Source organism: Pomacea canaliculata, linkage group LG11, assembly GCF_003073045.1.
Source record: "Pomacea canaliculata isolate SZHN2017 linkage group LG11, ASM307304v1, whole genome shotgun sequence".
In the NCBI taxonomy this organism is placed as follows: domain Eukaryota; kingdom Metazoa; phylum Mollusca; class Gastropoda; order Architaenioglossa; family Ampullariidae; genus Pomacea; species Pomacea canaliculata.
In genome coordinates, this window is record NC_037600.1 from 4,548,383 (window position 1) to 4,571,916 (window position 23,534).

Below are 23,534 nucleotides of genomic sequence, written 5' to 3' on the forward strand. Positions count from 1 at the left end.
GATACAAAGATCTGAATAATGAATTGCTTAAACAGCGCAAAGCACTGATTAAATAATGTTGTTTCACACACTTGAAATGCAGGTACGTAGTGAAATAAAAGCCCATGTTCGCAAAAAAGAAATACTTTTTAATATAAAAGCAAAAACACTTATTTGAAAAAATGATTTTCTTTGATATATTATAATTCAAAATATATAAGGTCAAAATTATTTACAAAATTAAATATAGAGAACTGACACATAACCTGAAATCAATTTTGTGTTTATAGTTACTTTTTCAACAAAAAATAGAACCTTTTGGCAATAAATTTACTGAAATATAACTTTTTCACATATATCAAAGCACCAAGGTGAATTTTGTGTAAACACCATCAAAATTTGGTCACATTAATAATAAATTCAAACGTTTTTTTAGTATTTTTATAATTAAATAAGTCGACAAAATTGTGAGGTCGATGTAGGAAAAAGAAGGGATTAAAATATTAGATTAGTTTACAACCTTTTCATAACCAGTAAGCAACTACTAAGTGATTGGTCAGTTATGGTCATCATAGCTTTACTTCTTCCTAAAGTCACAGACAGGACACATTTCCACGTGGATACAATGTTTTTGTAATTTTTGTAATTTTTTTCCAATAATAGTATTATCGCATCATAACAGCTTGACATCCATCAGGATCAATCAACAAGCAGCAGGATCGAAGACTGTTTGCATTCGACACAAAATCAACCAATCCACAAATTAGTAGAAAATGACAAAACGGGAGTGAGGGAGGATAGTCTTGATCGGACGATAAAATAAAATGCAATATAATATTGTTGTGTAAAAATTGAAACCATCGTCGCTCTTTCACTGTTTACATTACGGTGCCTGTTCCTAAACCGGTTGGAAGGAAATGAAGCTGGCTAGAGGCGCACTAAGCCGGGGAGATCAAGACTAAGCTACTTTGTAAATGTTCCCAGGTTACCTGCATGGGCAGTGCATGGGGAGACTATTGTCCTGAATCCGGGTAACGGAAGTGTCGCCATTATCTAACCTCACGACAGTCAGTCCAGTCTGTACCCGTGATGGGCGCTAACCTCTGCGCCACCGGGACTACGGAAGATCGATATGGAGTTTTCAGTGATCATTCTACAATAATTTTTCCATGTAAGGCAGCTACTTCCTGAATACCTATAGTGTCATATTGCTTTTAGTATGTTGTCTTGTGGGGAGATTTTAGTCTATTTTTATTTATAGCTGTATTTTACGAGGGCTGACAAAGGGAGATAAACAATAATCGGATTTGTATGTAGAAATTGACAGAGTTATTTCCCTTGGCATGCAGCAAAGGACGTGGGCCGCTAATTTACCTGACCATTTGAAAGGTTAAGGTGCACTCTGTTGTAAGCACACATGGGCTGGAAAGAAACTATGTAGACAGTCTAAAAACCATCTCGATTCTACGATGACGTCAGATGAAGCTCGTAAACAGGTGTAAATGTGTAAAGGTGTAATTTTATTCTGCGACAAGGTAATTTTACTTTTTTTTTTTTTTTTTTTTTTGTCGACAGTTTGGCTGCTCATCGACGCCACTCACTTACAATGAAAGCATAAAGTATGGGTATCTGCTTTTCACTAACACTGATGTTGACATCAGTGAACAGATTTTTTTTATTTGCACTAACCCCATCATTTACAGCCACAGATTTTTTTTATTTTTTATTTTTAGAATAAGCTATAATGACAAACCGAAAACTTGTAATAAAGACGACAGATACCAGTCAAGCGACGAATGAATGATGACTGACAAATAGACATAGTTTTTAAAAGTATCAAACACATAGCATCTTTGCAAATACACATATATGCTAGTAGTGTATGTTGCTTTGTGAACTACGGTATCTGTATCTACAGTTCATAAAAAAAATAGAGGTGGTTGAGTGCACATGCTTGTGTTCACATACAAAACACAGCATATAGATTGCATGATAGTATAATGAAATTACGGTGTATTTGGATTTTATGAGGGTTTGTTATCTCTTCAAATACATCTTAAGAGGTATGACATAAAGGTGAGCATCTCTCCGTACATAAACATGCATCATCGTGTGATGTGGGTTGTAAAAATATGTAGTGCTTGCTCATAAATAAGAAATGCCAGCGTGTCGTGAATTGTATGCACATCATTTCGTCCGTCCACTTGTTATGACAAGCGCATGCATGACCAGCCAAGGAGACTCACATCTCACTCAGCCCAGCCTCGGTGATCGAGTGCGCGGTGAAGTCGATGGCTGTTTCCGAGGAACTAACTGGATTAATGTTTTGATCATTATTTCGGCTTTGAATGAACACGACTCTTGGTATTATTGCGGGAGAGGCTTACGTGAGACGAGACTGTTTAGACGAACGACAACTCTGTATACAAGGCCGATCGCTCTGGGCAAGACACTCGTAGAGTTTTGAGTCATCGCCGGCCATGTTTGTCAAGCCATCAGCTGCAATGTCCAGCAGGATGTGCTTATTCATCGCTGTGACTTTGGCAACGTGGTAAGGCTAACAGTTGTTGTTGCTGTTGCTGCTGTTGTTGTTGTTGTTGTTGTTGTTGTTGTTGTTGTTGTTTTCTACGCTGAGGACTTGTGTCTTTGATAGATGTTTCTTGCGAATCATCCTACCTTCAAACCTTTGGCTGTTTCTGATTAGGATCCTATTTTCTATGTACTGCGTGTATGAGTGTTGTTCCGTTCAATCCTATAACGTCTTAAGATGGTCTTTGAGGTTTAAGGTTTATTTAATTTTCATGTTTTCCTTTCACTTCAGGAAACCTCTATGAACTTTATAGTTTTTTATTAAAAAATTTTATTTACAACATGAAGGGCAGTAAACAACAGTTATGAAAGCATTGAATGGATAAGTTATTGTCGAGTAAAAAAAAAATAATAATATGTCCCCGAAAATGAGTTTCTGGTGAAAAGTTCAGACCTATCGGACGATGGGAGATGGGTAGCAATATCGGTTACAAAATTCCAATCAGACAGATTGAGTTAAATAAAGTGTGTAATGAACACACGATCAATGTCATATTTTTTATCATTATTTTTATTATATGTATTTTTAAATATTTATTTATTTTCTTACAAATTGTCAGCGAGGGAGACGTGAGGTGGACACGTGACCGAAAGTTTGATGGACTCGTTAGGGTCAACGGTTGCCCTCACTCAGAGCTCGGGGGCGAGGGCATGAACGTGCGTTACTGCGCCTCCACCTGCACCTCCAGCTCCAGGTGTGCTTCTTTCTTCTACCTGACTGCAAACAGAACGTGCATCATGAACGACCTGACCTTTCCATCCACAAGTGGAGGCACTGTCTTACCTGGTGCGAGATACTTCCAAGCCGTTACAGGTATCTCTGTGCAGATCCATGCGTTAAATTTTTTTAAAATCAATTTTAGAGAATACATTCAAGACGGTTGTCTAACGGATATTCAAAGCGCTACCTGGAATATGTAGAAAACTGTCCTAATGTCTTTACCGAAAAATTTGCAACGCCAACCTAAATGATTACCGACAAATATACATTACAAAGTTCCCTTTTTATACGGTAACTTTACCTTAAAATTTACTGGCAAATTTTGATGACTACTTTAAGTGTTTACATGGTGGCATGGTTTAAAGTCACCGACAAATAAACATCAGTTCATGTAACATGGTAACATAACGATCAAATGGTCTAATAAACATGGCTTCATTACATGCTTGCATTGTATCTGAACCATGGCACCATTAATTTTAAAGCTAATGAAAAAGGAAGCTAAAAGGTTTGAAGGAAACACTATATTCTCTCTCTTCCGTGAGATCCTAACATCTTAAGAAGCGCTCAGTCGTAAATAACAACAGCCCATAAACGTTTCTAGTTGACGATTGTCAGTCATTTGTCAAGGAAGCAGATATATTCAAAAATATACTGAAATATTGTCTGAGAAAAAAATGTCTCGGAACCTCTGTGTAAGAGTTAGTTCTCAGCAAAGACTAAACACTTCAAAACACAGAGCACTCGACCGTGTGTACACCTCACTTTTAAAACTCGTTGTACGGGTATTGCAGGGTATCATGAAGGCACAATACCATTCTTGGTCCACTGATGAGATTCATACAGAGATATTTGCTCTTTTATTCCCAGTTTTTATCCTTCTGTCACGAGTGAATTACATTTATGTAACTTATTCAAGCTGCACGGCAGCTACTCTTTTAAGAAAATAAAGATTTCTGTGACTTCAGATACTCACTTTTGTTCACATTTTTATTCGGTTTTTTTTTTTCTATTTGTTCTTATTGTTTTGATAACAATTAGGTTTTTTTTACAAGCAACTTGCATTAGAAACATGTTCTTTATGAGCAAATTTTCTGATCGATGTGACTGGATTTAATGCCACTGCTTGTAAAGGTCTACTTTAGTTTTAATTATTGCACAGCATAGTGATGCTGACGAGGAAGCAAAGTGTAATTTTAATCAATCAAACGGTAGTTGCTGTTTGTCTACAGAAATATCTAACAAATACGGTTGCAAAGAATGAATTAGATTCTTTAAACCTGAGCCGGAAGGGAATGAAAGCTCATGAAAATGTAATTATTGTTCCGTTCTCTAACAATGTTTCAGACAGGTCATGTGACTGTCTATTCATGTCAAACCATTGTTACACTATGGTATACTAGTTTACTAGTTATTCCAGTTTAACTTACACAGGAACCTCAAAACCCTGGCTTGCAAGTATTCTTTTTTATTATTCCTTTTTACCCCTAGTGGAGCATGGGGTGGCTGACACGTATACTAGCTCTAAGCTTTAGTAAATAGAATTACTTGTTAGGTGTTTGTGTCAATCAAGTGACTTCAACTAAGTGAAACAATTTTATAGATGGAATTGTAAAGTTTCCATTATAGATGAAACTATCGACTTCTACCGTTGATGTTTATATTGCGGGAAATATTAATAAAGAGAAATCTTTCAGCGAGCTGTCCAGACAGTGCCGGGTATGTGTGGATCCAAAGACAACGACTGTGTTTCAAAGTGTTACTCGACTCCAACGAACTTTAGCAGCGCGTATCGAAGCTGCACGAGTGCCGGGGATCGGCCTGTTGTGGTGGACACTGGGGACAAGTTCTACACCATCAAGACTAACATAGCTTATCGTTGTGAGTACAAACCACTGTACACTTTTTATATACACAAAAAAAAAAACAAATTCAGAAGAGAGAAAGCTAAGAGAAAGGTATAGTCAAGAGAAAAAATAAATAAGAAAGAGATAGAAAAAAATAGAGGACGAGAAAGGGACAAGGGAAGACAATAGAAAACGTAGGAAGGGCGGATAGGTGCAGTCACAGTACTCCTGACCTATCATTTTTATTCATAATTTCAATCGTTTGTTGGCAGTCACAGAATATCTACATACTACATTGTACTTGTTTACTTATTTCATGCAGCCATTTTTTTCTTTCTGTTATTTCCTTGAAAAAAAGAAATATTCAGGACACAGGACAGAAAAAAAAAGAGTAACGTTCTTGTTTGTGATTTTGTTTAAATATGTAAGACATTTATACAGGGGTTGTCGTTCTTGTCGTGGCAGATGGCACCATGTCCTTCTACGTGGGGGCTGTCCGGGAAGGAGTGATCGATGGAAGCAGAACGAGCTGGAGCAACAACCTCCACCCTTTGCGCTGGCTCAACGGGCAACTGGTGGCGCTGACCGGACCTGACAGCGGCTGGGATACCGGGTACCCGTCCAACAGTGGGGAACAGAAGGGTGCATGGAACTGTCCAATGGAAAATGGAACGACTTACCTTGCGGCTCGACCAGGGCTTTCGTCTGCGAAAGAATTATTTCGTGAAACTCAAGAACCCATGAAAAGAAATTTCCTGCCTCTGACGGAAAAATAACAAGTCTCAGTCATATGGATGCTGTGTCATGTCTAAACAAACCGGTCTCGATCCAACTACTTGATCGGTTACTTACCTTTATAGTACTGTAGAGTCATTAAAATCACATTTTTAAAAAATATCTTCTTATATATTTCTTGTTTCCTTGTAATCTGTCTGCAGTGACAGCTATTTACTCCCATGTTCTTGTACTGTGGTTTTGGTGATGGTGATTTGACGGGAAAAAGATCTAAAAAATATTTATGTATTAATTTAAATATGTCCCTATTACTGGTTTCTTTTGTTTAAAATAATATCAGCAATCAGGAACTATAGGTAACATGTGTTCCGTTGGTAAGATTACCTGTAAACAAAGAAAAAATATAGTAATTTTCTGTTTCCAGAGTTCAAATCATTTGCTGAATGTGTCGCCTAAGTAATTATGCATGCCAGTAACAAAGGACAGACAATAGTTTTCACAAAATAACTGTGACCAGCTGTTTACTTTAAAATTTGAATCTGAACTGGAAGATAGGCACAAATTTTGTAAGCAAAGAATATGACATGCAAGGATGCAGATTGTTTATTTTTTAATAAATCTAGTGAGGGGCTGCTTGTCCATCTTTGTACAATTGCTGATTGAAGCTACATACACTTACCATTTTATTGTTTATGCTTTTGTCAGAATAATTAACTGTAATAAAGATCTGGTTTGTTTTCATTAGTTTAAAAACAGTGATTTTTGTTTGACTCCCAGTGCCTGTCAGTGAAAACAAATTCAACTGCTTACAGTATGTTATTCAGACCACTGACCTGTACTGATCCTCCTGGTGGGATGTACAGGAAATTTGATGAACAGAGTGGCCTTAGAAACAATGTCTAACAAACTAAGGTTTGTTCAGTTTTGTGTGTTTCCAGTTAAGTTCTTACTTTGTTCAGTTAGGCGTTCGCCTCTATCTAGATGGTCTCAGTGCTGGAAGGTCTTGGAATTTTTTAATACATGTGAGGGGCACTCATAGAAACAGCTAATTATAAAATATTTCCAAGAGATTCTAAAATGATATATTTCCCTCACACGAAAGTATACGAAGTGGATATAGCAAAAACAAAAAGTGTCCTTAATAATTTATATAATCTTAATGCTTACAATCATAGTTTTCATTGTAAATATTTCTACCAAAAAAAATCTGGTTTATTTCGAAAATTATGATGTTCATTGGATTAGTTATGTAAACTCTTAATACACAGTTTCATCACTGAAAAATATGTGTACAATTTCTTTTCTTCTAAAAGGGACTGGGGTAGTTAACAAAGAAGCAAAAACGGGAAAGTACTTTGATATGTGCACCTTGTCTTGAATGTGGGATGTGAAAGGGATTTCTACACAGACAGAAGCCATGCTAAAATTACTTAACATTATTAAACTAATTATGATCAGAGCTGCTCCTGCGAAAAGTTCTATTGATAGATTCTGAAACACAAGCAATTCGTCTGGGGTAAAGAAAGAACAACAGACCGCAAGGAACTTTCTTAACACAGTGAGTCAACAAAGCATGTGATTACCAGAAATATCTTCTGAGTTATAAACATCACATAGGTTGTGTAATGTGAAATGGACTGCAAAGTAACAAAACACAGCACTAACAGCTTCGTGGGAACATTTCAGCCACATCTGTGTAAAACATCAAACCCCATGGAGTTGCTGCTCCATTACCCAAGCAGTTAATCTCCCTTTGTCAGTTTATGACCTAATGTCCTGCCTGCCTTCCTGCACTTAATTTAGACCAATCCTGGTGCAAGAGTTTGCAAGGACTCCCTTATATGAGTCCAACTGTTTGGGGCAATCTCCAACATTGAGCTAAAATACGAAAAAAAATTTGGTTATAGGAGTTTTGTTTATTACAGAATGTGGGTGAGAACTGAACGACTCCAACAGCTGACAAAGTTCTCCTGGGTGATCATTGATAATCAGTCAAGTCTTGCATGAAAAGACCTGTCCATTCTCCATCCAGTTCTTTCTCTCTCTGTGGAAATACTTGTGCCAGTCCACATGTCTAACCCAGGCTTGGTTTAGCAATTTACTGTTACCGTAAGACTTTCTGTGCATCAACAGAGGGAAGCATCTACAAAAGACTAAACAATAGGTTGGTGGAAGGACAACTCGCCCCTGAGGGTTGGTGCTCCTGCACCTACACCGATTCCTAACATAGGAGAGGTAGGCTGTTAGGTTGCATAAGGGAAAGAAGTCAAAAGACAGTAAAAGTCGTTTATAGCCATTTTTCAAACTTGTACTCACATTATTGTCTACAGTGTTTGCTGTATCTTTACACTGATCTTCAGGTTATGACTGGCTCACATATATAATATAATAAAATTTCATTAGTTTACACTCTCCTCTTTATCTTTGTTTGTATATCTATGTGTCCGACTGCCCGTCTGTCATACAAACACAAAAACAATCATGCATACATGCAAGCACTGTAGTCATGTGATTATGAAACGGTGAAGCCTATTGACAAACCTTCAAACAATCAGATGATTTGGTTAGTACATGGTGAAGCTGAGAATGGATCACATTTGTTTGTATGCTTCTCACTCTGGCGATGAGTGTTGCATGAGGAGTAAAAAGTCTATAAAACGAGCGGCTTTGGTTACCAAGTAGAGTGTCAGCAACAACTGCCACAACAGCGATGACCGTGCGATGCTCGTGTCAATGCTTTTCATAATGTGTAACATATGTTTAAAATATCTTCAGTACGGATACACACAGTGTGCAATGTACAGTCAATTAACTTTATGTAGGTCTACAATTAAGAAAAATGTATTCAAAGCAGCGAAGAAGAGAATGCAAAGAACACTCAGTCTTCTATCGCATTAAGTCCTAATAGTCTGTAGAAAGGAGAAATAACAGGGAAAGAACTTGCAAAAGTGAAAATAAAAAATCGTAATCATGTCCATCACTCCTCAAGTAATTTTTAAAACAATTTTTCTTCTTCTTCAGAAGAGTAACATTTCAAGAACTGTAACTCTGCAGGCTTGATTCCGATTTTTTTTCATGCAGTAGTTACTTCCCTTTGACTGTCCGACAGCTTTTCCCTTCTCTGACAACGGCGTTCTTAAGAAGACTATAATTATTGAGAATTTGAATGATGATAGATGGTAGAATAAATATTTAATATTCATAATTTGCATATAGTTCATATTGAACTAAAGAAGGAAATAAATTTAAAAAGTGAAACGAAATAAATTGATAACAAAATCAAGAAAGGTTAAGTTTAAAATAAGTCAAAACATTTTTAATTACTTTTCTATTTAAAATAAATTAAAAATAGTAAAATAATTTTTTCTTTAGGTCTTTGTATTTTCCTTAATACGTATAACTTAAAATATAAAAGTGTGAGGCATACTGTTGGAACTTGGAACCTACAGTGTACCTCATTAGCACAAATTATTGAGTTAGAATACTTCTTGTTAAATGGCTTCAGAATAATCTTTTTGCACTCTCATCACCTGTGTGTTTATACATGTATATTGCGCACTCTCTTAGTGATTTCCTTCTATTAAACACCAAACTGAAGCCCTTAACATGTCACTGCAGTGTTTGTGTACATTCAGCATTTTATTGCTTTTGCTCTCGTTCTAGTGGTTTTTGTATGTGTGTGGATGGATGGAAAATGTTTAGTTCAAACTTTTACAAACTTTGCACAGAAGCCTCTAACTTTTTTTGGAACTATCATTTTCTTTTTTATGACCAAGCCCTGTTCTTTGTTAACCATATCTATCAATAATGAAACCAGTGCCATATATTGCTGAATATATGTTCCCGGAGGACTTTGACAAAGCTTGCACAACTTAATACTGTGGTAATGAACTTTGTGACAGAAACCTGTCTCATTTCCGGCATCAGCAGAACGTCCACCTCTGTCTCTGAGAAATGGCCGCCACTTCACGCCCCATTAATAGCGAGCACAGAGACCAAGGCGCTGGTTCCAGTTGACTGAACATTCTCCTGATTGTATCATCAAGAACGGTTTGCAGCTTAAAACTGCTTTACATTAGTCTCTAGGGGTATAAGGATTTCTCCTTCAAGGTTTCCTAGCGACTGTTGAACATAGATTGCTCCCTCTAAATATCCCAGAAATAAAAATTTGATCAAGCAATTATATTCCAGAAATATTTTTGTGAACAGCGGATTTTCCGGCTGTCAGGCTGACTGTTGATAAGGAATGTGTGTTTCAAGGACAATCGTTTATCCTTTCTTATTTTCTCGCCGGTATTTTCAATCGTACATTAGTCAGGAGTTGTTGTTTTTTTTTTTTTTTCAGACAAAAGATTAACTGCACAGGTAATGGAACCTCTCTTTCTCCATACTTCCGTGGAGAAACGATCAGCGGCTGTATGCCGGGAACAAAGAGTGGTGTCTGTGTTTATTACTACAGTGTTGAAATTATGGTCCAGGTCATTCTTAGGGCATGAAAGATCTGTAGATTACAGCTTAATGTGTATCCCGGTCTTTATTGACTCGGTTATGTATTTACCTGACGAATAAGACACGACAAAGATTGTTCTACCTCTCTCGCAAGCTTCATGTGTGTGTGTATATATATAGAGAGAGCTCTTATACCCATGATTCTTAGTGACATATGTTTGCAATGGGGCGGTTGACATGGTACTGGAGTCACTTCTGTGGATTCAGAGCTTGAATGTTTGTAATCTAGATGATGGACGGAAAAAACCGCCATTAAAACGTCTTTCCGTTTGCCCAATGATTAGCCAGGTTTTTGTCATTGTCCTTTTTTTCGTTGTTTTTCCTCGGTCCATTGAACACACTTTTCTGGTGAAGAAAAAAAGTAACAAAAAAAATCAGACATTAAATATCGGGTATAAACTAATATTACTTTTTTCTCTCTCTCGGATTTACATTGTTCGTTCCGGTCATTGTGACTCTCCCAGACAGGAGGGAAGAGAAAAGAATATCGTTTATCTCGTCCCCCCCACACACACACACTCCTTGCCCTTATCCTCCCTTCGGTGATACATCGAGCCAACTCTTATGGCGATGAGGAAGTTAACACACACAACCCATCCTCCTTCCACTTCTCTGAACCTCCTTTCGTTGAAATCGATGAACAGCTTCCAATATTATTCATTGTTCACGCACCTCCTGTACAGGCAGGCAGGTGAATGGGGACAAAATTTATCTGATTTTAAAATCTGGCTTCCTTCCCCATATTACTTTTTTCTGTCAATTATTTTTATTGTCTGGATAAAAATCGGGTAAATTGGCTCATTACTTTTGTTTAATTTCTTGCCTCTGAAAGCAAACACTGACACTGCAGTAGTCTCTCAATAAACCAATATTTTCGCTTTATTTCCAGTTTACATGGTGACACTTAGGTTGCTTTTGTGGTAATTCTTCAATATTAAGAATACTGAGAATTTAAGATTAAGAATATCAATATTTTGCTGTTGATTAAAAAAAGATCATGAGAATCCATCCAGGAGACACACATGGCACTGATAACTTGTGCTAAAGACTCATCTCGAGTTTACATACAGTTTACATGGTTTATGGTACACTGTCAGCATTTCACTTGTGAAACTTATGGACTCAGAGCCAACGCCACCCACAAAGTTCTTCCTTTCCTGCCAACAAAAACACTCGGCGATTGATGATGCAAAGAGATGGCGACTATTTGAGATTGGACATCATCGTCTACTTCAAAATACAACATGATGAATACTTCATCGCATGCTACCTGCGGATAATGCTTGATTTCTTCTATGGCAATCAATTTTTCTACATCACATTTGCTTTCGATTTATGCAGCAAGAAAGCTAATTACTTCTCGCTCATCTTTTTCCTCTGTTACTTTCTCTATTCTGTTTTATATGTCAGGGGCTGTCAGGTTATACATATCGAAATACTAATTTTTCCCAGGGCTTCCTTTTGCGTCTCTCAAAATGGGAATATGTATTTAGAACTTTCAGTGGCATAAGAGGAAATAACAGTACTTCCTACTAATTTAGTAACCTAACCGACTAGCAACAAGGAGCTATCAAACAGGAAATAATTGAGGACATCGACAGATAAAAAAAAAACTCGTCTCAGACAACTGCAAAATACGAACAGATGAAAATGTTTGTTGTGCTAGTGGAATAAAAAAAGAGGCTTTCAGGTATCGAGAAAGATCTTTCTTGGTGCCAATCACTACAAAGATACATCCATGGCTCACCACAGGTTGATTGAAAACCCATCGCCTCTAAAAAGCCCTCGCTCTACAAGCGTAAGTTGCGAAGCCATTATGTCACGTGCCTTTCACAGATGAAGGCACGCGTGTGATTGCAGGATAAATCGTTCCATGTTCCACTATTTAGCTCCATGCAGCCTTCTGTTCCCATAGAATTGGATGGATTCTCACTGGCCCAGAAGGTGTCAGGGCCGTTGATGCTCACTAGCGCGCCGGTCAGCCAGGTCAAAGGGTCAGTGAGGGCGCTCCACTGTGACCTGGTGCCATCCACAACTCCTGGCCGTACACCGCCAATGAAATATGAAAAGATGTTACTGTCTGCAACAGAAGTATGTACAAAGAACCAGCAGTCAGCAGGTCGTTGCAGCTTTGGTTGCATGTCTGGGTCCAAAAGATAACATTAGACGAGTGTAAAGAAGTAACATGAGGCAAAGACAAAAACTGACAGGGCAACAAAGTATATAGTGAAATAAAATAATGTAAACATGGTAAAAGAGTCATTGATAAAATAATAGACACAGGGGAAGAAATGGAATAAGATAAAGAAAAAATAAACACATTAGACGAGGATACAAAAAATAAAATTCTAAACAGAGACATTTAAAACAGAAATTAAGAAATCATTGGACAGGAAGAAGACATTTTACAGAGAGAAAACAGTTATATTAAGCGAAATAAACAAATCGCGGTAGACAAAGACGAAGAAAAAAACATGAAGAAGAAAAACGAATAACAGAAAAAAAACAGATTAAGCAGCATCACATACAATTAGACAAATAAAGAAAATTAAGGAAAAGAAATCCTTTGGGACAGGGGTAATAAACTACATTAGACAGAGATGAGGAAATGGCAAGAGGCAAAAGTACTTTGTCTATCGCTCAAGTGAAAGTATCAGAGAAAGTATTTTCGTGTAGATAACTTCAGTGCACATCCACACAAAGCAACAAAAAAATCTTCATTCTCATACAGTGAATGCGACGATGAGTGAGTCAGTGAGTCCGTCAGTCAATGAACGAACGATTGTGAGTGGACTCGAAGAGAACATTAAACAAAAAAAATGTACATTAAAGTGAAAAAAAATTGAGATAAAGAGACAAATATTTCTCGTGTACACTTGAACATGCTCACTCACATGCCTCAGCCACATAGTTTGCGACAGCCGAGTGCTTGCCAGGTGTGTCCAGAACCACGAGCTGGGAGTCGGCCCTGGAGCAGTTGCCGTAGGCGTACTGGAATACTGTACGACTGGTAGACACCTTGAAACACAGTCTTTCTTGGCGCACAAACACGTACTCTTTTGGACACCCGGCTGGAAGATTTACACAAAAAGCCTCGATTTCAATGATGAACTTTATTCCACCATATTTCAGAAAAAAGCATTTATTTGTTCGTGCTAAAGTCCAACCGTCGTACTTCGGAAAAGACCAGAGATGATGAGAATTGTCATGAATATTTGTGAATGTGAATATGTTGTAGTTTCTTTGTGCATAAGATCGTAGTGACTGAGGCATGTTTCTTGAAGTATTTAACAAAGACAGTAGAAAGATTTTTTTCTCGCTTTTCGGTTTATTATACCCTTTTAAAATGATTTACACTGATTTGTTAAACCACAGGGTTTGGTTACAGACGTCTTCTATCTTTACTGAATAAACAATTTATTTATTTATTTATTTATTTATTTATTTATTCATTCATTCATTCACTCATTCATTTATTATCAGTTTTATCCAGATCATTCTAGAAGGATAAGCGACAATATTACAGTTTCATGGTGCTAAAGACGATGATGTTTTTAGGATGACTCCGACAACTATTGGCAGCTAAACCTAGGGACCACCTCTGAGGTATGAGCGAAATAATCATTGTTATCTTGAATCAAGCGTAGAAAAATGGTCTAGTTTATTTGTTTGTTTTTTAATTTTGTTTGTTGTTTTCTTTTTGCAGTAGATGCCCTCTTTTTTCTGACAGTTTGAATCAGGTACAGTTTTAGTCTCTGAATGTCACCTGACATAACTTACCTGTAAAAGCCCTGTAGTATCTGGCACCTTTCGTCCCCTGGCCTCCCTGTGGCACCGCAAAGACAGTTTGGTGCAAGATGCACCCGCCAGTCGCTGACAGAAAGAAGAAGGACGAGCACCAGGACATGGAGGTGCACAGAAGCCCGCAGTGGATGGCGCTTTTGTTTTGCCCGGGTGTCACCAACTGTGAGTAGCCCGTCACCCTGATGATGTCATCAAATGTCCTGTCTCGCACCCAGCTAATGTTTGTCTTGCTATAATCGGGGTTTTTTCGGAAAAAAGGTTAGCAGGTAGAGTTATACTTCTCAGAAAGAAATATGCACGCATACACACATATAAACTAACAAACACAAAGACAGCCACAGGAATATTAAAAAATATAGCCTTATCATAGGAATATCAAAATAATTACAAAATAATTAAGTTGGTTTGCATAGCGCTTTACTCCACAGGTTCAAAGAGCTAGATGAAAAAACACAGCTGGTCTCAAAAGCAGGGTTGGCTTTGAGTCCCGTTAGTGTAGCTACTCATGTTGAAAATAATAGCCTCATCATAGGCATGTCACAATCAGCCTCAGCAAACAAATCACCTGTCGCCCTCTAGCCCAATGAAAAGGTTTACTTACCACACCTGCACAAGCCATGGCGGAACGGTCAATAACAACACAAAGTAAAGCTTGTTGAGCATGATGAGCTCTGTTTACTCACGGTTCGTAGTTCGGTAGAGATCTTATTTTCTTTTGTATCAGTTTCTCAGCACTCGCCCTAGACTTATATGAAAGCTTAGTTCATGTGTAGATCAATGAAACGTCACGACAGTTCATGTCAATCATGTGATTGCTATTATGTATAAGCTCCGCCTCATATCCTCTATACAACCTTTGCCCTCCCCCTCCCACTTATTTCAGTTTGTTGTGTGTCGTCTAGGAAACCATGCCACGATGAGAGTGCTTTTATACTTGATATGGATTTCTCTAACCTTTGCTCGTCTTCAAGCTTTTAATATTTTTTAAAAACTCCATTGTCACTGTTGAAAAATAACACCACCTGCTTATAGTTCTATGGTGCATTTTTATCTCTAATTCTCGAAATGCATTTGGACTGAAATTAATTTTGTGCTTCGTTTATAAAGTCCTCTTATTCATGGAAGAAACATTCAACCTTTCACCAAATTTACGGACATGATTTACTGCTACAATATAATTTATACACGATATATACACACACTTGTCTTATTTACTCGGGTCTGCCTATCATTTGTAGTCATGGATACCCTCAAGTTTATACGAGAAAGCTATCTAAAAGGAACACATGAAAAACTCACACAACAGAAAAACATGTCAGGTCTTCTTTCTTCCCGTTGAATCCGCTGGCCATCAGTAAGAGTATGTTGATGACATTTGTACACAAACACAAGGAAGATAATGAAAATATCACAATCACAGGCTCTGAGTCACTGGTGTCCAGACTACTGTAGGGTCAAATACTCAACCCCGACACTGTCTTCCTCAGTAAGTCACTCGACACGACAGACGCATTTGACAATTAATTTTCCATTAACACATTTCACAGGACTAAAATTTTTTTCCTGTAATCTTTTATTTCGTATATAGTCAATTCTCAGCTCCACATTTTTATTTAATGTAATGTAAACAACCAGCATTTTAGTTATTTATAGACTGCAAAGTGTCATTATTTAATGTATATTTTATGGATGGTACATTGTAATAAATTTTCAAAGGATCCAAGTATGTTGCACTGAGTTCCCTGGTAATTTATTAGAATAAGTGCAGTTTGAACAATTTTAGATAAACAAAATACAAACAATTACCTTGTTGTCATATATGTGCCCAACACTGCATCTTAAATACCTAGGAAAATGTATATTTTTTCCTTTGAAAAGCAGGGTTGCTCTACTATATCATTTATCATTTATGTACAAATTTATATCTGGAACAAAAACAACCAATAAAATTAACAAGAAGTGGCGCTAGACAAGAGAGGAACATGAATCTTTCCAAAATATATTTCTTGACTGTTTTTTCTAGAGTTGCTTTCAATGGATATTGGAAAAGTACATGATAAACCGAAATACATGAAACTATATCTGCTATTATATTTACATATGTACACTATTTGTCTTACTTTTCTCCCTGCTGATATGCCTTTCGTTGTGAGAGTGATGGGTTGCAGAATGAGAAAGCCTGAAGGTTGTATGTATACAGGAAAATGAAAGTATACAGGATTGGATAATATAATTCATGATTTTAACCATTGTCATATCTTTAAGAGCTTTAAAAAAAATTAATTTTACCGCATGCACATATAAACGAGCAATGTTATTCTTCTACTTTTGTGTTTGTAAATGTTTGTGTAAAATAATTGTAGCTGATAACACAAAAATAATAAAATTTTCTTCAATTACCAATAAACAAATCCACTAAAATACGATACACCGTTAAATTTAAAGAAACAATGTTTGATACTATTTATTTAGCTTGATACCCCATAGTCAATATATTTTAAGAAATTTATAATGATCTTCTACATTTGTGTTTTAAAAGCACGTGGTGTTTATAAATATTTTTTACTAATATTTGTGCTTAATTACATGTGTCATTTTTGAGAATAAACTTGAAAAGCGGCCACCCGTTAGCACAATCAGTCATCCGGTCAAAGTCCAGAACATGTGTCACACAAGACATGGTCATCACCTTCTTCCCATGGTGAAGCTTTCATCCACAGTCTTCTTTTCCTTCTGGAGTGACTTTCCAGTTTAGGGAATAACTTTCTCGCAGACGAATGAGCAGTTGGTATCGCAAGAAACATCATTCCACTGATTTCTAAGCTGTACCATACAGCCTTCCTTTCCAAAAGAGTTGGACGGGTGTCCGAGACCCCAGCCGCTGTCGGGTCCATCTGTCGCCACCAGTTTCCCGTTGAGCCAGTACAGAAGATAGTCACTGGTCCACAATGTCCTGGAACCGTTCACTGCCCCCTCCCGTACCGCTCCTACATAGAAAGTCGCCCCGTCTGCCACAAGAAGAAAGAGTATCCACCCTGTATCTTCGAGGCTAATAAAATCTTAAGTAGCTTTCAGAACATTTCATTTGATAATTAACCTCACCATTTTATATGTATCTACATACAAGGGATATCTATCAACTTTTCCACACACAACCTTAGTTGAAGAGTGCAGAGAAAAAATTTTAAATGCTTAATTGCAAACGTGTGCATTTGCTCCAGAGGTTGTTTTTAACTAAACCCCAAATTTCTGCAACATATGTCAACACTGATTTTACCTGGGAGTCAGGGGTGAACAAGACAGAGAGAGAGAGAGATTTGATGTTGACAAACAGAAGGAGTACATATATATACATGGATACATATTTTAAAAGCAAGAGTTCACAGGTATTTACTCACAGGTATATGCGACATAGGTGCTGACAGCGTAGTTCTTGTCTCCAGTGTCCAACACAACAGGTCGGTCCCCGTTGTTCGTGCAAGTTTCAAACACGGTGCTGAAGTTGGTGAGAGTCGGGTAAAATTTGAAACACATTCGCAGCCTGGCCACCCACACATACCCGTCACCGACTGGACAGGTAGCTAAAAAATATATCGAAAGAACAATCAGCATTTAACTTCTTCGTTACTTGTCGTTCGAGTAAAGCGGTTTTGTGTATTTACCAGTAAACATCTAAAATTAATTTTCTTTTCAACGATGGCTGCCCAGAAATAACTTACCTGTAACGGCTTTGAAGTATCTCGCACCAGGCAAGACAGTGCCTCCACTTGTGGATGGAAATATCAGGTCGTTCATGATGCACGTTCTGTTGGCAGTCAGGTAGAAGAAAGAAGCACACCTGGAGCTGGAGGTGCAGGTGGAGGCGCAGTAACGCACGTTCATGCCCTCGCCCCCGAGCTCTGAGTGAGGGTAACCGTTGACCTTAACGAGTCCATCAAACTTTCGGTCACGTGTCCACCTCACGTCTCCATCGCTGACAAGTTGTAAGAAAATAAATAAAAATACAATGGCTATATTTTAATGTCATAGTTTTTTAAGCAAGTAATATATATTTATTATTTAGCTGAAAATATACTTGAAACATATATACAGGTAAATTAACTCTCTGTTCAGTTATTTTCCCTTTTTTTAGAAGAAACACAGGGGTTATTGCAACTGCCTCACATCGATGAAGATCTACGAAGGACAGAAATAAAACTAGTCGACCAACTTTCGGTAACATGTGGACAAATATTTGAATAGGAAAGCCATTCATTTCTTGAAATTTTAGCTTGTTACAATATGTGAACACAATACATATAAACACTAAAAGCACAACTATGTAACCGCTAGAATTCTCATCATGCTAGCGACACGCAAAGTCTCAGCTTCAGACAGGTCACGTGAAAAGCTTCAAAACAGAAAGAACTACGTCACCACGTCTCCACGAGCCACGTCGCCAACGTGACAGCAACGAGAAGGCACGTCCTGCTGGACATGGCGGTCGATGGCTGAAGAGCTGAACCAGTGTGTCTGAGAGGCCAAGAGGAAACTCCCTTTCTCTTCAGAGTCCTTGCCTACCACAACTTTGCTGTCGGGCACGAACCTTGCCAGTCCTCGACTCCACCAAACGGTGGCCGTTGCAGTGGCGTGAACTGTTGGAAATCCACAAACACGTCTACTTAAAAAATTTATTCTTTATTTTACGCCTTTATGGTGTTGACCAACAGAGCTGACAAGTGTAGGCCGGGCTGCGCGATCATTCGTATCTCTGTCAACATTCCCTTCGCACTGATTGGCTGCAAGGACACCTCCCGATGTCGTCTCCTACTCTCCTGTTCTTTCTCTGTTTGTGGGTCGTTCTTTGGGTTAGGTTGAATGACGGGGGAGTTCAGTCTTGGGTGTTGTTTTTAAAATACATACTAGTTTGGTTGGTTGGTTGGTTGGTTGGTTGGTTGGTTGGTTGGTTGGTTGGTTGGTTGGTTGGTTGGTTGGTTGGTTGGTTGGTTGGTTGGTTGGTTGGTTGGTTGGTTGGTTGGTTGGTTGGTTGGCGGGTTGGGTTGGTCGGTTGTGTTGGTCGGTTGGTTGGCTGGTTGGTTGGTTGGTTGGCGGGTTGGGTTGGTCGGTTGTGTTGGTCGGTTGGGTTGGCTGGTTGGGTTGGTTGGTTGGTTTTGGGCTGGTTCGTTCGTTCGTTGTTTCGTTCGTTTTATACCGTGCCAGCAACTAAGGCTAAATCACGGTCTATATATATATATAGAGAGAGAAAGATGAATGAAAAGGAAATTTATCCTGCCTTCTGCGGCCACCCACGATATTGTGCTAAAGTACGTGGAGTAAAAAGCTTCAGTGTCTTTTCTAGTTGTTGAATAAATGTCAGACAGTGGAAATTGTAGATAACTATAAGTAAACCTTTAATCATTGCTATTGTTTCCAATTCTACTGGCTTTACTGCCGACATGGAATTGTAACATGAACTGAACACTGACATTTCTTTAAAGTGCCTGAGCTGAATCTGGGTTAAAAAGCATCTCTTTTATTCATAATCTTTGCCATTGAAATGCATCAGGAAAGCTCTGTTCCGGATGTAATAAGCTGAGCAATAAATAAATCATCTCAGATTCGCCGATCACCTGCAGACAAAATGTCTCCTCTGTCTAGGAAAAAAAAGACAAATATTTATTCGATCTTTAGAAGTTTTCATCTGATTATTATATCGTAATAAAAAAATAAATTTTCAGATAACTTCATTTGAAGACGCACTTTGTGGTTAATCCTGTTTGTTGTTTTGAATTCAAACAATACTTCAGCTCACTCGTTATCAAAGCACTTCAAATTCCTTCACATCAACTGTGTGCAGTCCCTGGATGCATAAAAGCAATACAACACCACTGACTTCAATTTTTTCCTGGAGATGACAAGAAAGGCCGGTGTATTGTGATTGGTTGTTGCCATTGGACACGAAGATAAAAGGCGCCAGACCATTGTGGTCTGCCTGATCCTCCAGCTTGTTACTCGAGAACAGATGCTGACGAGGCTGATCACGAGTTTTGATGTCGAGAAAATCCGTTCTGCTCTTGACAACTTGAACGAGATCCGATATCAAGCTTTTTCAGTTATTCACAGTTATAATCTCTCTTTTTTTTTTCTTCAGGGCTGGGTTGCATGTGTGATCTTGAAAACAATCATTAAGCCGCCAGTCCCAAATGCAGGTCGACTTTGCTAAGTTTGAATAACTGACCTTTTACTTGAGACCGGTGACTGGACGACAACCACAACCAGAAGATTGCTTACTTTTCCAGCCTTGTTATCTCTCACTGATCTTAAAAATGATATGAACCTAAATTTTCGCTAATATTTGCCCTTGGCATTCTCTTAATGTGTTTCCTGCGGCTGAGCTGCATGAAGATGGATGTGACCTTCTCCGGGATTTAAAGTGTTTATAAGATCAGCTCACTGTGTGAACAATATGCACACATTTATGTCTGGGGAAAAAAGAGGTTCGAAAGTTCATGCAATCTGGCCAAGAACCGAGACAACTTTTCAAATGGAAAAGAAAACTGCATTGTAACAAAACGAATGTCATGATGACATGATAATCACTACAACCCACCCTCAGAAAAACAAATCGGCTGTTGTGAACAACAAAGTAAATGAATTATTGTTTTAGTCGGTTAAAATAACAAACGAGCCAAACCACTCAGTAACAAAGTTCCTTCTTTTAACCTTTTTCTTTTTTTATTTTTTAATAAAATGAACTATTGGAAGCGATGCTGGGACATTTTGCGCTCTATGCCAAAAGACCCATACTGTCCATCCACCTCCAGAAAGAAAAATAACTAAATGTAAGACATTCATCAATAATTTTGTTTGCTTTGATAATCAAACTTAAGCTGTGAATTATCTGCTTTTTAGCAAGACAAAAGATCGGCTAGCGCACCTACATCACGTGGTCTGCTTCACCACAGGAGACTGTCCACAGGGTGATACTCTGGATATCAAGTTTTCTGTAGACTGTAAATATTAGTAAACAAAAGGCATTTCTGATTGTCAAAATGTCTGCATGTAAGCAGTAATTATTTAGACATACTACATACATCTGTAAAAGAATTCAAAGCAAATGCAATGGCGGCTTTATGTCAGCAAGATTCTCCACTACCTGCCATGCAGGCGCAAAATACTATCTCATCACTGTGAACAATGAGCCAAAGCTGCAACGGCTTTTCGTTGAGCTTTTGTGAGTGAAGGGCCTGAGACCAAAACAAAATAAAAAGCATAAAAAAGAAATGAAAATTATATAACGATCCGTTTTTATTTCCTATTTCACAAAACCCCCAATTTACTAACTTGAGCTTGTGTCACTGTGTGGACACATCCATCAGGTGAGGTGAGGATTCCAAACCCACCCAGACACAAAAGGTTTTGTGCGCCTTAAGCTCTTGAATGGTGCCGGCACTCGAGCCAAACACAAATAATTGACAACAGAGATATACCTTATGTCTGGAAATGGTCCGGATTTCTACACCAAGTCTTTGCTGGAATCTCGCAGGGATCATTCTCATCAATCAGCAAAATTTTGTCTTTGTGTCTTTCCCTTCATGCATCGTCTAACCATTCAAAACAGGATCCATCATCGGTCACGCCATCTTGGTAGGTTGACCCTCAATCAGGCAAGTAACTCTAGAAACTGAGAAACCTTCCAAGGCCAGTAAATCACAAAATAGGGGAAAACACAATGCAAGCTGACACAAATATTTTGTGGTTTAACGGTTGAGACATCTGAATGCCACAGGAATAAATAATTCTGCTATTGTACAATCGGCCATGTAAAATAAAATCAGTGATTTTTTCGGAGTAACAATAAATCTGCCATGCTTTCATCCCTCTTTCACTTCCTCCACCCTTTCTTTCTCATCGTTACAATGCTGCATCAAGTACAATTCCATTCTTCGTAATGCACATTCCAAACTAAGTGTATAACACAAAATAGAAAATTATTTCTCTCTCTCTCTCTTTCTCTCACGCACGTACGCACGCATATCATCCTCTCCTTTTTTATCCTCCTCCTCCTCATCATCATCATCATCATCATCATCATCGTCGTCGTCGTCATCATCATCATCTGCACTGGAACCTGTGCAGGTGAGCCGCGCACACGATTGATCTGTCTGTAGTCCAGGTAACACGTGGGCGTACGAACATTTTATGACTGAACAGTTGATGTTCTTTTCTCTGACAACCCAGAGTGCTCTTAGACTCAGCTGAAATTTCCGAAACACGAACCTTTATTAGGCATGGACAAAAGAATATCAATCCTCTATATGACTGGCTGTTACTAGCCAGCGCCTTTAATCATTAAAAAAACTGTTTTGATAAGGGAAATGGTTTGGCGAAATATGTTTGTCAAAACTTCTGGATAAGATCCTCTTAACTATCTGGGGACAGTACACCCTTAGGTGGATGACTAACACCTGTTTGTTAACTGATAATAATGTAAAGCAGCATACTAACAGACTGCTAGGTATGGCCATCAAGCGAGACCACTAGCAACACACCACTGACCTCCGTCCTTGTTGCTTCTCTTTTGCATTTTTCTCTGCATCTTTCTTGTCAAAATGTGTCTGAGCTGGAAGTCGACAAATCCAGCAAAACTCACTTCTTATAAAAACATCTTGCTTAATTATGAGTACTTTCCGCTCACAACTCTTTATCCATTGTCTTGTTTCATGATGTTGACAGTTTCATCTGCTTGCTGGCATACATGTTTCTTGACTATGGCATAAATACGAATAATATACAAAAAAATCTTTATTAATCCTTTTTCATGAAATTGTTTGTCTGCCGATGTTTCATAATATTGCATGAGATATTATATGATCCGTCAAGTATGATATTAAGAAAAAAAGAGAGAAAGACCGGGCTCTCAAGAACCAGAAGCCAGAAGCGTGAGAACCTTCACTCAAAGACATGTCCTGTCCATGGTTTGCCTGTAAATGTGGACTACCGCAGTGGTATTATTATTATTATTATTATTATTATTATTATTATTATTATTATTATTATTATTATTATTATTATTATTATTATTATTATTATTATTCGCAAAACTCTATGATGGTAATTAAGGATATTTTCCTACTTTGTCGTTTTAAAGGGTTTTTTTATTTTCTTGATTTGCTTGCTGGTTTGTTAGCTTTTTCGTTTGTGTTGGGTTTTTGGGGGATATGTCCTGAATTTAACAACTCATTTTTATTTTGATCATGTTTTCTCTTTTTCTTTTTATGCTTCTTTTGTCTTTCTTCTTCTCCTTCCATTTACATCTTACCGAGGTTCATAAATTTTTGTTATTCTGCTTATAGGTCCTGTGGTGCGCT

The 23,534-nt window shown here is 38.0% G+C and overlaps 3 protein-coding genes across 4 annotated transcripts; 1 reads left to right on the plus strand and 2 right to left on the minus strand.

Moving 5' to 3' along the window:
- The first annotated feature begins 2,300 nt into the window (after positions 1-2,300).
- Positions 2,301-6,204, plus strand: LOC112575782. Of its 2 annotated transcripts, XR_003101688.1 has the most exons (4): positions 2,301-2,530; positions 3,129-3,382; positions 4,987-5,170; positions 5,602-6,204. XR_003101688.1 is itself a non-coding variant. In XM_025257805.1 (2 exons), the coding sequence occupies exons 1-2, from the start codon at positions 5,011-5,013 to the stop codon at positions 5,910-5,912; spliced, it is 471 nt and encodes a 156-aa protein (XP_025113590.1). In that variant the 5' UTR covers positions 4,933-5,010; the 3' UTR covers positions 5,913-6,204. The 2 variants fall into 2 exon arrangements, 1 of the variants encoding a protein (XP_025113590.1); XM_025257805.1 differs by lacking the exons at positions 2,301-2,530; positions 3,129-3,382 and having other exon boundaries at positions 4,933-5,170.
- Positions 6,205-11,994: 5,790 nt separating this feature from the next.
- Positions 11,995-15,223, minus strand: LOC112575477. Its single transcript, XM_025257373.1, has 4 exons — positions 14,786-15,223; positions 14,161-14,414; positions 13,275-13,451; positions 11,995-12,460 (listed from the first exon to the last, which is right to left on the minus strand). The coding sequence occupies exons 1-4, from the start codon at positions 14,845-14,847 to the stop codon at positions 12,195-12,197; spliced, it is 759 nt and encodes a 252-aa protein (XP_025113158.1). The 5' UTR covers positions 14,848-15,223; the 3' UTR covers positions 11,995-12,194.
- An 804-nt stretch (positions 15,224-16,027) lies between these two features.
- On the minus strand, positions 16,028-18,837 carry LOC112575642. The gene is made up of 4 exons (XM_025257617.1): positions 18,601-18,837; positions 17,904-18,157; positions 17,583-17,765; positions 16,028-17,192 (listed from the first exon to the last, which is right to left on the minus strand). Exons 1-4 carry the CDS (start codon positions 18,660-18,662, stop codon positions 16,936-16,938), a joined length of 756 nt encoding a protein of 251 aa, XP_025113402.1. The 5' UTR covers positions 18,663-18,837; the 3' UTR covers positions 16,028-16,935.
- Between the last annotated feature and the right edge of the window lie 4,697 nt (positions 18,838-23,534).